Below are 15,352 nucleotides of genomic sequence, written 5' to 3'. Positions count from 1 at the left end.
TAAAGCAAAATTTTGAATTTCTTCTGAATTGAGATTTTGGATGATTGAAAGAGAGAAATCAGATATCAAAAGCTTTGGAAGAAGAAAGAATCTGCAATTTGAGGGGGGGGGGGGACAGTGGATGATTGAAAGAAAGAAATCGAGTAAGCGAGATTTTTGGGTTAGAAAGATTTTGGGCATCAGTGGGTAAAGAAGAATTCTTACGGTGGGTAAGTACAAAATTAGAAGATGTTTTTGTAATGCTTTGAAAAAGGAAGAGAATCTTAAATGTAACTGATACACTATATTTAAGGCATGTTGCATTTTCTCTTTTTTTTTTATAGTTTTGTATAAAATTAGTAAATATAGGTATATAAAGTAATTAACAAGGAACCTAAATAAAGATAATAAATAGGTTTCTATTATAGTATAGCTAGGCAAAAATCGGGGGAAGTGCACGGTTGGCCACTAATAACACATGTATTTATTTTTAAGCCACCGTTTAAAATGTCTTTAATCTTTAGCCACTGCTTTAATAAACTTTAACTGCCCGGACGAAAATACCCTTCTGCTCATGTCCTTAACTTCAGGACTTCAGGACTACATGTCCTTAACTTTTGAACTTGGAACTCTAAGTTCAGGACTTCATGACTACATGTCCTTAACTTTTAAACCTGTAACTCTAAGTTCAGGACTTCAGGACTACATGTCCTTAACTTTTGAACTTGAAACTCTAAGTTTAGGACTTCAAGGCTACATGTTCTTAACTTTTGAACTTGGAACTCAAACTTCAAAACCAAACGTCCTTAACTTTTGAACTTGTAAGTCAAAGTTAAGGACCTATTGTCCTTAACTTTTGAACCTGTAACTGTAAATTAAGGACTGCTTGTCCTTAACTTTTGAACATGTAACTATAAGTTAAGGACTATCTATCCTTAACTTTTGAACTTGGAAATCAAAGTTAAGGATCTATTGTCCTTAACTTTTGAACTTGTAACTGTAAGTTAAGGACTGTCTATCCTTAACTTTTGAACTTGTAACTATAAGTTAAGGACTGCCTATCCTTAACTTTAGAACTTGTAACTGTAAGTTAAGAACTGTCTGTCCTTAACTTTTGAACTTGTGTCCTTAACTATTGAACTTAACTTTAGGACTTCAAGACTACATTTCCTTGCTACCAAGTACTTGTATTTCATCTGAAGTGACTGAAGGAGTTTTCTGTTCAACATTTTGCGAGACTATTTCTATCTCTAGATCAATATCATAAGGAACTTCTTCGTCACTATCATCATTTGACTCAGAATCCGCAATCTTTGTATTAGCAGCTGTTTTCAAAACCAAAAGCATCGTTGTCAATCATAACAGTAGTGAACAAGCGCAAATTAAAACGAAGTCTTTATGTTTTGAATGCATCAGTGTATTTCCATTTGGGGAGGAAAGGGTAACACAATCTTTTCATACTATTTTTAATAGACTAGTGACTACTATTGCTAAACATTAAAAATGCCGGATAAAAAGTAAATACCAGGTTAAACAGTGGCTACCCCACGCCATTTCTACGTAAAAATCCCACAAAAAACGCTTGAGCTCATAGGAACAAGCCCAAGCCCAAGATCAAGCCCAAGCCGAAATACTTACATGGTCCAACATGAAGAAATGACATTTTGCATGACAAATCTACCCTCAGTGAAGTAAGAGAGAGAGTTTCAAGAGGTTTAAGCTAAGGTTCCGTCATTTTCTTTGCACCCAAATCTCGACGCCGATTTCCTGGTCTCTCTCCACAACCAAGGTCAGTGTGTGTGTGTGTGTGTCGTTTTAGTTTCAAAGCTTTAGTTTTCTCTTTGATACTTATTATAATGATGCAATATGTTTAGCAGATATTTAATCTTAAAATATTCATGTGATTTTATACATCTACTATTTCTTTATAGCTGATTACTGTGCGGAGGGGCGGACGGGGTTTTATTTTTGGTGTTGTTGGTTGATCATTGATTGCATTGATTTCTAATATTAGGTATTACTGTTTTTGATGCATTTAGGTATAGTCAAATATTGAATTTTTTTTCTAAAGACTTGTGTTTTTGATATCTCACTGTTAGTAATATGAACCAAATGGGGTTTAAAAAGACATCTTGTTCTCGGTTTCGTTGATGATTTCAGTGTATTTATGGCAAAGTGAAAAAATTCAGTATGGAGTTTGGGGTACCATTTGTCCATTAACCGGATGGCTTATATAGTCGACGAAATGTAATTGGCTCATAGTAATCATGGCGTAATCATACTAAGACGATATATACTGCTGACGTTGGAGAAGTATTTGCCAATTCAAAAATGATAAGGTGCACCCAAGGGTGTGGCCTAGAGGTCTTAAGCTCAAATCCCAATGGAGGCAAAAATACTACTTGGTAGGTAGAGTTACTCGGTAGCAGGTGCCCAGTGGATAGTGGAATAGTCGAGGTGTGTGTGAGTTGGCCTAGACATTACCGTCATTAAAATAACAATGAGTTATCACAAATATTCAAGTTTTTGAGATGAAAACTCTACTTTTCATGCCAGTCGACAAGTTGTTAGCTATACTTAGTGTAAATTTGTTATGGTGTTGTTGGAATTGGAACAACTCAACAAAGTAAATTCATGAAGTGTTCTTTTGGATATGATAAATTTTGGTAGATATGTATTCTTTGTCTATATGTTCTGTTTGTGAGCGAGGCAATATCATAGAGCTAGTGAAGAAAAGCATATGATATTGAGATGGGAAAACAGAGAAACAAATTCATTTGGCCCGTTAGAATGTTTAACCTGTCAACTGTAAATACAAAATGTCATGTTGCTTGGTTCTGGTTAGGGTTGATGTATAATGTGCGGAAATTTGTATTTCCTTCGTGTTCCTTCATTATCTCTTTCACTAGCTAACAATGTAGCTCTGGATCATGTGAGGATAACCTATTTTATGCTAATTGTTTATGAATATTGATCAGTCATTTAACTTGAAGAATAGATGGACCAAAGCCCGGCACCGTTTTCAGAGATTGGGAGGCGGGCAAGAGGTAATACTTCACCCTCATTTAATGAGTACTGAATCTATTTATGCTTTTGATAGTTGTTTGGAAGGTAGAAAGTAAAAATAAAAATATTAGTGGTGCTATGGAACATAGTTCTTAAACTTTATCAGCATAGCCATTTGTATTAGGAACCAAGCATGTCTTTCTTTCTAGGCTGTTTAGGTAGTCAGACCTCTTAAATAGTCAACCAGGATAAACTAAGTACCCTGCCAACCTTGATATAACCTGTTACGCAGGAGGTGCTTTCAACATTTGAGCCTCGGGATACTGTATCTTTTGGAATCACACTAGACTCTCCCGAGCGTGTACCGATACCATTATTGAGCCAGTTGACAACCATGTATTGGTGCTTCACATAACCAACTCTACACAGTCTCCTGTAGGAAGAAGTTGCATGTTACTTCCCCATTTATGTACTTATAGCCTGTGGCTCATATATTAACTCTTTTATTCGGAGTATAGTAAATATATTATGTAATGCGGAATGTTTTATGTAATTCAGATTATCTCATAAGCTTTTAACAGTTGTCGTATTATGTCGGAAAGAAAATTTTTGTAATACGTGCTTTTGAGAATATTTTATGCCCAATCCTTCATTAACCCCCCCCCCCCCCCCAAAAAAAAAAAAATGAAAAAGAAAAGAAAAAGACTATGCCCAATCCAAAGTACAGAACTACAGGTTGCATTTTTATCAGCCCTCTGAACATATGCCAAATATGTTCTTGATTATAAGCAGAGAAAAGTCATAAATAGATTGGGTTTCAACATTTAAATGTGAGAGTGTTTCAGGCCTTAGACGAGCTGAGTTTGCCCGAACACGCCTCCTGAACTTGCTGGAATCGGTTATTCCAAGCCTTGAATAAGAGTAAGTCCGGCTAAATGTCAGCTAACATCAGGTCATTGTGAAACTGTGCAGAGATTGCAGCAGGACAAATTAAGCTCAGATCTTAACCAGTTTGCTTATATCGATTATAGATAGCCTATTTGTTTCGTACTGATTTCTCCCATTTAGATTGTTATAACAAAGTGAAGTATATAGTTTTGAGTTTTGATTCTTTTGTTATCATAAAAAATCCCTTAAATAGATTTCTATATATTATATAATCATCATCATGTCAAGACTAATCTAAAGATTTAGTCATTTAACAATTTGGGCAACTTCTATCCATCTGATAGATTATCTTTTCTCGGAAAGGGAGCTTGCATTTCTTATTAATTAGAATCTCTTCTAATGGGTTGTAAATTTCCCGCATTGTGCAGATCTATTGACCAAAGACTACAACTATGATCAGAAGTTCTCCTTCTCTATTCCGAGCTCCAGTGGAGTGGTACTAGCTTATTCTATCATTTTCTCTTTCATTTAGTTTACTTGGCCTGTCAAATCTTCTATTGGGCTTCAGAAGACTGTCAAACTTTTCCACTTGCACATTATCTCTTTTTCTTTATTGTAGTTTGTTTATTTGTTATGGGATAAAAATGTATACTCTATTTACAAAATCATCCATTTGCTCTGAAATTCATTATAATGTGGCTTCCAGTTTGAGAGTCTGATGTCCTAGAATTGTCAAAGGTGAAAAATGTTTGCTGGGCTTTAAGTGCACAAGGTATTTAATGCATGAAATATGATTTATAAGACGCTAATGAAGAAAAATTAACTATAATGTGTGGAATGTAATAAAATAACTATATACACAAACTATATGTTGGATTAGGTAAAACTCCTTCCTCGAAAAGCGAAAAGGTACACAAACTGGAACAGAGTGAGTATTATAAAACAAACATACGAAGTAGAGGATCATGTGAAGGAAGTTCAAAACCATTTTAAATTTCTAATGTAGATGTAAAGATGTAGTTTTAAGTTTTTACTAATTAGTTTTCTTATAGTAAATTCTATTTTGTTAACAACAACAACAACAACATACCTAGTATTATCCCAGACCCCGGTGTGGAGGGTAGTGTATACGCGGACCTTACCCCTACCTTGTGAGGATAGAGAAGTTGTTTCCAATAGACCCTCGGCTCAGGAAAGCATAAGCACCATATTAATGAAAAGATATACAAGTATAAATTCTATGTTGTTATTCCTAATATAATACTTTGTCAACTATATCTATTGTCTAGTGTTGCCCTCTTAAAGGCAGAGCAGGTGGCATGGGTGACATGGCTTGATGCCTGCACTAAAGTACCAGATAAGCAAGGTGAGGTGCCCAACTTGCGCATCAGTAGCTTCAGGGTTTAAGCGCGCCTCTACCAAGCCTGTAATGCATTTGTTCGTTTAATAGTGTAACTGATGTTCATTAGTGAATTGAAGTTAATAGAAAACGAAGAGAGTTTCAAAGTAATATAATCCTACACTGTCACACTTCCATGTGCCTATTAATAGGGGTATATGCATAAACCATCCTGTAGGGTTAAATTAGCAGATTGTACTCCATCTAAGAATGGATGTGAGTGTGTATATAACAGACACAATTTTTCTGTTGAATTTTGGTAAGGCATTTAAACTTATTTACTCATGCCGTGTTGTTTTGGTACATTTGTAGTATTCCAAATAGTCCTAATTATCAGGTAAGAAATTTTCTATTCCACATATGGCTGACCACTGATACAATAGTAATTAGCACATTTTCAATTTAATAATTGGTGTAGGTGAGGGGGTATATGAGGGAGCAGAGGAGGTAAAGGGGGCAATATTGACATTTTATGAATGTCGAGATAAAGAGGAGGTTAGTTGGAGATCTGATTTGGGTGGGTAGCATTCAATCAAATAGGAGAAATAAGTAGGGAGTGATTTGAGAGAGTGATGGGGGAAGATAAGGTTAGGAAGGCGAGTTGTACAGGCGATAAGGCCCTGAGATTGGATGGATTCACCTTGGCTTCTTCCGGACAGTGTTGGAGTACTATCGAAGAAGAGGTTATGGAGATCATCGCTGCATTTTGGGAGACTGGAGAATTTGAAAGAAGCATTAATGCATCCTCCATACCCATAATACTGAAAAAGGAGGGAGCATTAATGCACATGCTATATAATTTTTCAAGGAATTTTTTTTATTAGAAGCTTGCTTGATCTAAGTGCTTCATTGGCTAAAATAACAGGTTACATTTGCTAATGCATCTTGATTCTGCTTGATTATGTTGTTCCATTAGATAATATATATTCATTTGAAAATGATCTTGCAATGCTTCATACATTTGCATAAGATTGCAATTTGTTTGGTAGTGATGGGGGTGAATTTGTTGGTAATCATACTTGGCATGCTTTCATCTGTTGTGTATTTGAACCTTTACCAATAGATGTAGCTGGTGGGTTATGAAGTTTGGCGTTGCTGACCCTTATCATTGTCATGTACTGTGAAACTTTTTTCTATGTCTTATTACTTATTCTAGAGTTCTATTTGAATTGATCCTAACTTCCCTTGTTTTCTCATGTTAGGGAATAACAGCTACTGGTGTGAAGAAAGATCAAATTTTTGTTGGTGATATAAGTACTCAATATAAGCTCGGAAGTACAATTGTTGATGTCAAAGTTGATACCTACTCCAATGTAAGAGCAGAATGCTGGCCTCTAAGACCAAACAACTGTTTGTTTTCTTGATAAATCTAATAAGTGATCATGAGATATAGTTAACACTTTCTTCTCTTGTTTATTCCTTTGACGAATTGACTTCTCATTGAAGTTTATGTGTTATCTTTTATGCAGGTCTCAACTAAAGTTACTTTAAATGAAGTTTTCCGATCTGCAAAAGTGTCCCTTGGCTTCAACATACCAGATCACAAGTCTGGCAAGGTTAATACTTGTGTTTACTCTGTAGTCTGTACTAGTCAAAAGAATCTTTGCTCTGTTACTTATTCTAACTCTCTCCTTCAAATTTTCTAGCAAAGTATTTTTTATGATTGAAGGTGAGCACCTTTTTCTGATTGTTCCTCGATATGGTCTGTCTGATACACATATTTGTGCCAAAGAATTATATTAGTGTGCGTGATATCGCAGATATTATGGCCAAAGAGACAAATAATAGAATAAAAAATAGCTGCTTTTCCTGATAAAGAAAAGCTGCTTTTCCTGATAAAGAAAAGCTGCTTTTCCAAATAATTATTGCCAATTACGACAGAATAGTAGTAAGTTTTAGAAAGAGTTCCTTTTTTTTTTTTTCATTTTACTTTTGACGTAAATAATTCCTTTTTGCATAGATAAATGGCCGGCTTGATGGAAGCTAAAGAGTAGCATACCTATATGAACGCAGATGCAGGAAGATTGTAATATGTTTATGTCACTATCATTTGTGATTTAATACAATGAAAATTGACTCATCAGAAATAGGTGATAAGTCATAGTTAGAGTTAGAAAAAGTAAAGAAAAACAACAGAGGTGAAACAGATGACAACTGATTTGATGTGCTAGAATTACTGTTTGTTTCACTGCAAAAAGATTGTGAAATCATCTATTAGCCTTGGAGACCAAATGGTCCTTTTGACTCTCTCTCTCTGTCTCTCTCTGTCTCTCTCTTGTAGTAGTAGCAGTATTGGTGGTCAGACACTGCGATAATTACTGGTATTACATAATCAGCCTAACTGATACAACAGCTCATACGGCTACTGGTTTATTTCTTTCTGACTTGTATATGGCTACTGCCTAGTAAACTCCAACTTAGTTAGTACATCTTGGTGCAAGCAACATCATTCTGGCCGTACAGGTACAGGCAGATAATTCTTTGGTGAGTGATTAGGTGTTAATGGTGAACTAGCTGATACATGGTGAGATGTCTCCTTGGCTGCTAGGTGAACTAAACTTAGGAATACTGCCCACCAGGTGTTATTCTTAGATATTTTCAGTGCGTGCAAGTAAATTATGTAGTTCAATTTAATGTATTATCATCCATGACTTGTTCACCTTTGCCCCGTAACATCATCTTTTCCTTGCACGTCTTAATGTTCAGAATGTCATGGTGTGCAATGTGTGATGAGCCATAGAAAGAGTTAGACACATGCACTTGAACATTTCATGGATGTTGGACTTCTTTTTATTTTCTTATTCCGATTGTTCGGTAGTTTTTGGTGGATAACTTATAATGTGTGAAATCTAGACTCCCTTGTTCACACGCCACACTTTAAGGACAGTTGTTCTTGTCAAGTTGTCTTTGAAAGAAGAGATAGTATCAGAGGCTTTACTTTATATCCGAATGGGCGTGCGTTTAGTGAAGACCCTTATGCAGGTCATGTGGATTAGTATTCTATTAATTTGTTTTCCAATGTTGATATTTCAATCTTTTTTCTTTTTCAGATGATGCAAATGTCATCATTAGTAAAACCTCTCAGTTTCTAAATTATAATTGGGATCTATTTTCCGATCTAGTAGAACAGGGATAAAGCAGTTGAACCAATTGTTTCAATTAGGGGAGCAAGCTCTACGTGTTAATATCTTAGCGTCTGACTCATGCACATGTTTGTGAGAGTCAAATATGTTGATACCATTATTTGTTTGTGGTACAGTCTTTTTCTTTCCTAGATTTTAATCTGCATTTTGTTTTGCTGATATAAAAAAACTGTATTTCATTTGGTTTGTGAACTCTTATCAATCTTTGGAATCAATTTTTGTATTTTCAGCTTGATGTTCAGTACCTTCATCAGCATGCTGCCATCAACTCCAGTATTGGCTTAAATCCCTCCCCCCTCTTGGAGCTCTCTGCTGCTATTGGTAGCAAGGATTTAGCCCTTGGTGGTGAAATAGGTTTCAATACTGCTTCGTCTTCTTTTACCAAGTGCAACGCAGGGATTAGTTTTAACAAACCGGATTTTTCTGCTGCACTTATGTTGTAAGTACTTGAATTTTGTTCTTTGCTTGATATGCATTTGATGTTCTGAGTTCTCCAAATGTGTTCCTGCCAGTTATGTGAAAGTAGGATGCAATCCAACTGCGGGACATGCAATTATATGGCTTTTCTACATCCCTTGTTTCATTTGCTTTTTGTTTCTTCCTGTCGTATAATGATCTCCCTCATCACTGTTGAGATCAACGTATGCTAAAGCTGTGCTTCTCTATGTTAATAAGAGGGAACACTCCAATGATCCCCTTCTGTTCTGCAGTTTATGCCCAAAGCAAAGACATTTGTTGGAATCCCATATCCGCTTAAGTGCATGGACTATAGTCTTCCTTAAGGTCTTTTCCAGTTCTCATCACTTGAGCTAATTTTTGGGGTTGAGGTCGGGTCAAGATACATTTTCCCAACTTGGTGTAATGGTGTCATAGCCAGACATCATGATGTTGGGCTAAAAATGTTGGGCACTTGTGTAATGTTACTCCACGCTCGAGATGTCCAGCTTTGAGCGTGCAAGAGGAGAGGTAGTGTTATAATACCCGATGCTAAGTGTATGAGCTGTAGTATCGTCATTTAGCCTCAGACATCTTCACCATTTGAGCTAGCTTCTGAGGTCTTAGTTAGGCTCGACATTCATTTTCTTAATCGAAATCCGGCTATAATACCAACTATGTGTATAATATAGACCTCCGGCCTAACTCAATCCAAAAGTTAGCTTAAGTGGTTAGGATTCGCTGAGACAATACAAGAAGACTATGTCCCACATATATTGGCGATATGGGATTCTAACATCATTCACCAAATATTTTCTCTGCCAAGCTTGAATATAACCTTCTTCGGAGAGAACGTTAGACTTGAAGATGTAACTAGTAGTCATCAACACACCAACTTTGTCTAAATAGGGTCTACAAATAGCTATGCACTGGAAAATTAGAGAACAATCCTAAGACTAGAGAAACTAATCTTTAGACTTTTTAGGAACAATAATCCGATGTGGAAACTACTTTTTGCTTCCAAAAAACATCAGTCCAGAAATAAAATTGCAAATAGTAACACTCAAATTTAAAGAAAGGCCGACTGATTAGGTTTCATATTAATTAACGAGGAATTTAAGAAGCAAAAATGAAGTATATTGAACACCCATTACTGAATAAAATCAAGGTGAATCTGGATTGTAAGTTTCCTAATCAATAGAACTGAAACATAAAATGGCTTTGTATTTGTTGTCTGTCCCGTTGCTTCTTCTTTAGGTCTCCAAAGTGTGTCAATATTGTCTAGCCAATCAATTTCATTACATTGGCCATGTTGCTTAGAATCTAAATCAGGTTAGAAGGAGTATATGAAATGCTCAATAGATCGTGCTAGCAAAGAAGATCTCTTTCTGTTTTATGTGCAAGCTGTATGTATGTTATTGTCCTTTGTTGGGATTAGGTAGAGAGCTGGTTAAATTGAAATATACATTGATTGTCTAAAGCAATATCTAATTTTATATGGATAGAAAGGTAATGAAGCAAAACCTGGAGATTCAAAGGAAAGTACAGTATCAGATTAGGGAATACAGATGTTATCTATGAAATTTGCTACACATCTCTGCTCTCCAAGCATTAATGACAGTTTTTCTATTTCAAGATTCTTATTTAGTTGTAGTATTAAAAAGAAATGTGCAACTGTGGCGTGAATTAATTTGCTGAAGTGTGTTTTTCCTGTTGAACATATAAAAAAAAATTGTTATCCAAATTTCCTGAATTGCACATTTTTGTTGAAGCATTTACATCACTTGGGATATTATATTGGATTAATAAAATCTGCCATATCTGAGATTATAGTCTATATGGTGGCTTTGGAAATGAGGGGTTGTATTTGGCATTTCAATTTTCATTTGTTTCTTGAGCTCATAAAGTGGCACAGAACTCCCGTTTTCCCTTCACTAGTAGGGGGAACCATGTTCCTATGCTGCTGGGTTACCCAGTCCTTTCTTTAGTAAGTGTGTGCCTTTTATAATGCGTGTGGGTTTCTGCACATTGCTCTGATGTGGCTGAAGTTGCATGCATTGTCAAGGCTTCAACTACCATATTAATGTAGCAAGCTTTAGTCTTTTGTTTTTTTACCCCCCTTTCAATCCCTCAGTTGTTGCATTTAAATGCACTCATCATCAGCTTTAGTCGTTCAATAAACTAGAGATTTTAACTTGTGCTTGTGCAATATGTACAACATTTCTTTGATATTTCTGAGTGTCTAATCTGCAATGTTGTTGCTATCCTTGTAGAACTGACAAGGGACAAGCTGTGAAGGCATCATATGTACACTCTGTCGATCCAGCAAGTGGAACTGAAGTTGCTGCAGAGATGATTCACAGATTATCTACCTATGAGAACAGCTTCAGCATTGGGAGTGCTCACAAAGTCGATCCATTAACATCTGTGAAGACTAGGTTTTCTGACAATGGGAAGGTTGCAATGCTTTACCAGCGGGAATGGAGGCCCAAGTCACTTATTACTTTCTCAGCGGAGTATGACACAAAGGCAAAGAATCCAGTACCTAAGTTGGGTCTTGCCCTTGCTTTGAAGCCATAAAAAGGTGCTATTTCTAATTCAACCAATTTTTACTTGGTAGCTTGACGTTGTTCAAATTCTTTCGAAGGCCTAAAGTGTGGCCGTTACATCTTCCTCACATCATTCCAGAGGACACTGGGAAATCAAACCCATTTTTGTCAGATTCATATAATGATGATAAATTTGAAAGAATACGTTACAGGAGCATTGTTGCATAAGGTTCTTCAAGGTGTACTGGCTTTCTATTACCTTGAAACTTGATACTATATATTTTTTTGAGAATGAAATATTACTGATGCCTCGTGCTTTCGCGCAAGTGTTTGTTTTACTTACATTTGCTTCCATCATTTCTGGCACCTCGTTAGGATGCATCTATACAAATTTTAGGATTTTGTTATATTTAACATGGACTAGTTACTCTTTACTGAGCTGGAAAACGAAAGAAAAAGAAAATAGGAAAGTCTTGGAGAAAAAATAGTTGATGGCTTATCTAAATATAGTAGCTTGTATTTATTTTACTGTGTGGTTAGACACGCGGTTAATCAAGTCGTTGATGAATGCCGTTGGAACATTAGTCAATCCAAAAGACATCTATCAAGAACTCATAGTGAACAGAACGAGTCTTGAACGCTATCTTAGGAATGTCTAAAGCTTGAGTCTTCAATTGGTGATAACTCGATCCAAAATCAATCTTGGAGAATGTTTTAGCACCTTGAAGCTGATCAAAGAAATTATCAATACAAGACAATGGATGCATATTCTTGATGGTATGATTATGTCGATCGAACTAAATCGCTTCTTGCTTTTTTTAGCACCTTGACTACTCTGTCCTTTCAGGGGTAGTGGTAAGGCTGCGTACATCTTACCCTCCCCAGACCCCACTTGTGAGAAACTACTGGGTTTGTTGTTGTTATCGACTACTCTGATTACTTAACCACAAGTCTTATTTTGTGTTTTTTGGGTTGATAATGATGTATCATTCAAGAAAATCATGGATGGGTATAAAGTGATGAACTTCGTAGTTAACGTCTTTAAGCTTTGTCAACGAGATATGCAAGTTAATAAAGTTAACGAAGCACACATATGTATGCCTAATGACTAAATCTCCACAAAATTTAATCTGCCATATGCATCTTTAGAATGGAAGTAGGTAAGCTGTACCATCTGTTACACTGCGATGACTATATCAAACTTTCGGCCTCTATTTAATTTTTTCGTATAAAAATACATTATTAGAAGGGGAGCTTTGGAGCATCGGTAAAATTGTCGCTGTCTGATTTATAGGTCACATGTTCGAGTCGTATTAGCAGCCACTAATGCTTGCATTAGTGTAGGCTGTCTACATCATACTCCTAAGAATTAGACCATTCCTCGAATCCTGTCTGAGATGCTTTGTGCACCAGACTGCTCTTTATAAAAATATATTATTACATATATTAGTGTATTTTAAGTTATGTTTTTGACTAGTCATTAATAAGAACCTCTATCCAAATGTGGCGTCACATACTCCTATAATAATAAATAAATAAATAAATATATAAGCAAGTTGGAGAAATAACAAGGAAAAAAAAAAACAATAGAACACTAGCGAAAAGGGTTTGTTACTAGGCTAACAATGATTACTCGTTTTATATCGAATAATTATCCTTGTAGAATTTTTGGACTTAGATTGAGTTGAAATTATAAAAAGAAAAATATTTGAAGTTGAAGTGTGTCAATTTTGTTTAATTTGGACATGAATTTTAATTGGAAAAAAAAGTTGAAGTTTTCTGAGTGAAAATTAGAAATAGAAAATCGTTTAATTTCGATTACCAAGGCCAAATTATTAGTTAAGTATGTGTTCTTTTAGCCACAAGTATGACTTGTTAGCAAATAACCGTTGATTATTACACCTTTTAACTTTAAAGATGAAGTTTTTCATATAAGAAAGATATACAGAAATAATTAAATGGCCTCATTTAATTATGTGCACTCTTACATTTAAAAAGTTTCAATTGACATAGTACTTAGCAATGTTTTAAAGGGCGGGGGCTTGAGTCGAGGCGTTTTATCTCTGACGAGGCGAGGCGTAAGCCCTGAGATATGGGGCGTAATTCCCACGAATCTTTAAATTTTACTAATTTCAAGAATTTTAAAATAGTATAAAATAAAAAATAATTATAATTACATTAAGATTACAAAATTATAATAAATAATCTATTTAAAATATTTATAAATTATAATTCAACTATAAATAATATGAAAAGTTTGACATATATCATAATATGCAAATAAGCTGCAACGTCATTACAACTCAAACATCAAAAGTAATGTATTCAATACGAATTCTTATATGTATCTCTTAAGGAGTAATGAATCTTGAAAGAATTTTGATATTATAATTTTATATTATTTTTAAAACGCTACTTTTATTTAACATGCTTTCTATTTGAAAGAGAATTTATATAAAAATATAATTCACAATTTAAATATGATTCTCTAGCATCATTTGTTTTTAAGTTTCAACAAGTTAATAAAGTGACTCATAATTCACCATACTATACGATGATAACTAATTATTTGTAAATTGTTACTAGCAAATACTGAGCTATTAAATTAATATGTATTATATCTAGTAAACGTGAAAAAATAATATTTAGGGAAATAATTATAAAAAAATTATGACTATTATATAATAAATACATAACAAAAGTTAATAAATACTTTTTAAATAAAAGATTTATTTAAAATTTACTATCATAGTAGTCTTAGTGAATAAAGTGCAATAATTTTTATTTTAATTATGACATAAACACTCTTAAAATAAGGAAAAAGTAATTTTGAATAGTCAACAATTTATTAAGAAAAATTAAGGATTTACAAGGTTAGTACGCACAATTGGATAAAGTTCTATTAGGCGAGCCCAGTACGATGAGCGTTGAGCATGTTCGGGGCGTAAGTCTGGATGATCGAGGCGTAAGTCTCACGAAACTAAGCCCCACACATAAGTCCAGGGGCGTTTTAAGTCTGGATGATCGAGGCGTAAGTCTCACGAAACTAAGCCCCACACATAAGTCCAGGGGCGTTTTACGAGTGCTCCGCCCCAGAGCGAGCCTCGGGCGAGTCTCAATTCTGCCTTTTAAAACAGAGGTACTTAGTATAGTATCATATCTTGCGACATTAATTTTGACTTAAAACCAAATTGTAATCTTTATGATATAGCCGGCCGTATCATGCAAGTAATTATATTGTGTTATAGCTCATGCGCTGTCATAATGCTAAAATTGCTATATTAATTGTATATAGTCAGATATAATTGACGTAATAATTCAATCGTAACCGTAAGAATATACCATATTAAATTTATTTGACAAATTTGGATGAAAGCTGACAAAAAAAGAAGAAACATTTTTAAGATGACTGATACCTTAAATATGTTAATATTTTTATTAGTTAGCTGGATAAAGCTATCTAATCTATGTAGTTTAACTAATATCCACCCATGTTATAAAGAACTGGCACCCCAGTGCACAAGGTGTCCCGCGTTCATGCAGGATTCGGGGAAGAGTCACACTCGAATGAGCGTAATGTAAACAGTCTACCCTAATGCTTGCATTAGTGGCTGTTTTCACGGCTCGGACTCGTGACTTATAGGTCATATAAAAACAACTTTACCGTTGCTCCAAGACTCCTCTCCTGATATAAAAAACTGTTACACTATATATATGAGTTAATCATATTTTTCTTTTGTAACATGTTACCTATTTTATTTTCAAAATTACAAATCTTATAACTTTTTATGGAGAAGTTCATGTAGATAATTTTTGAGTGACTTATAATGCAAATATTTTTTTACATGATCATTATATATAACTTAAAATCCATCTACTTTTCTATAACAATTATAAAATACTAATCCATTAATTTACCAGTTCCTCTACCATCACCTAACCCTCTTGCCTTT

At 34.8% G+C, this 15,352-nt stretch overlaps 1 protein-coding gene across 1 annotated transcript; it reads left to right on the top strand.

Moving 5' to 3' along the window:
• The first annotated feature begins 1,647 nt into the window (after window positions 1-1,647).
• LOC104244534 (mitochondrial outer membrane protein porin 4) lies at window positions 1,648-11,725 on the top strand. The gene is made up of 7 exons (XM_009799978.2): window positions 1,648-1,768; window positions 2,958-3,026; window positions 4,302-4,369; window positions 6,475-6,585; window positions 6,742-6,828; window positions 8,646-8,854; window positions 11,124-11,725. Exons 2-7 carry the CDS (start codon window positions 2,978-2,980, stop codon window positions 11,428-11,430), a joined length of 831 nt encoding a protein of 276 aa, XP_009798280.1. The 5' UTR covers window positions 1,648-1,768; window positions 2,958-2,977; the 3' UTR covers window positions 11,431-11,725.
• Window positions 11,726-15,352: the final 3,627 nt, after the last annotated feature.

This window comes from Nicotiana sylvestris, chromosome 11 (assembly GCF_000393655.2).
Source record: "Nicotiana sylvestris chromosome 11, ASM39365v2, whole genome shotgun sequence".
Classification (NCBI taxonomy): Eukaryota; Viridiplantae; Streptophyta; class Magnoliopsida; order Solanales; family Solanaceae; genus Nicotiana; species Nicotiana sylvestris.
This window is presented reverse-complemented; position numbering and strand designations above follow the sequence as displayed.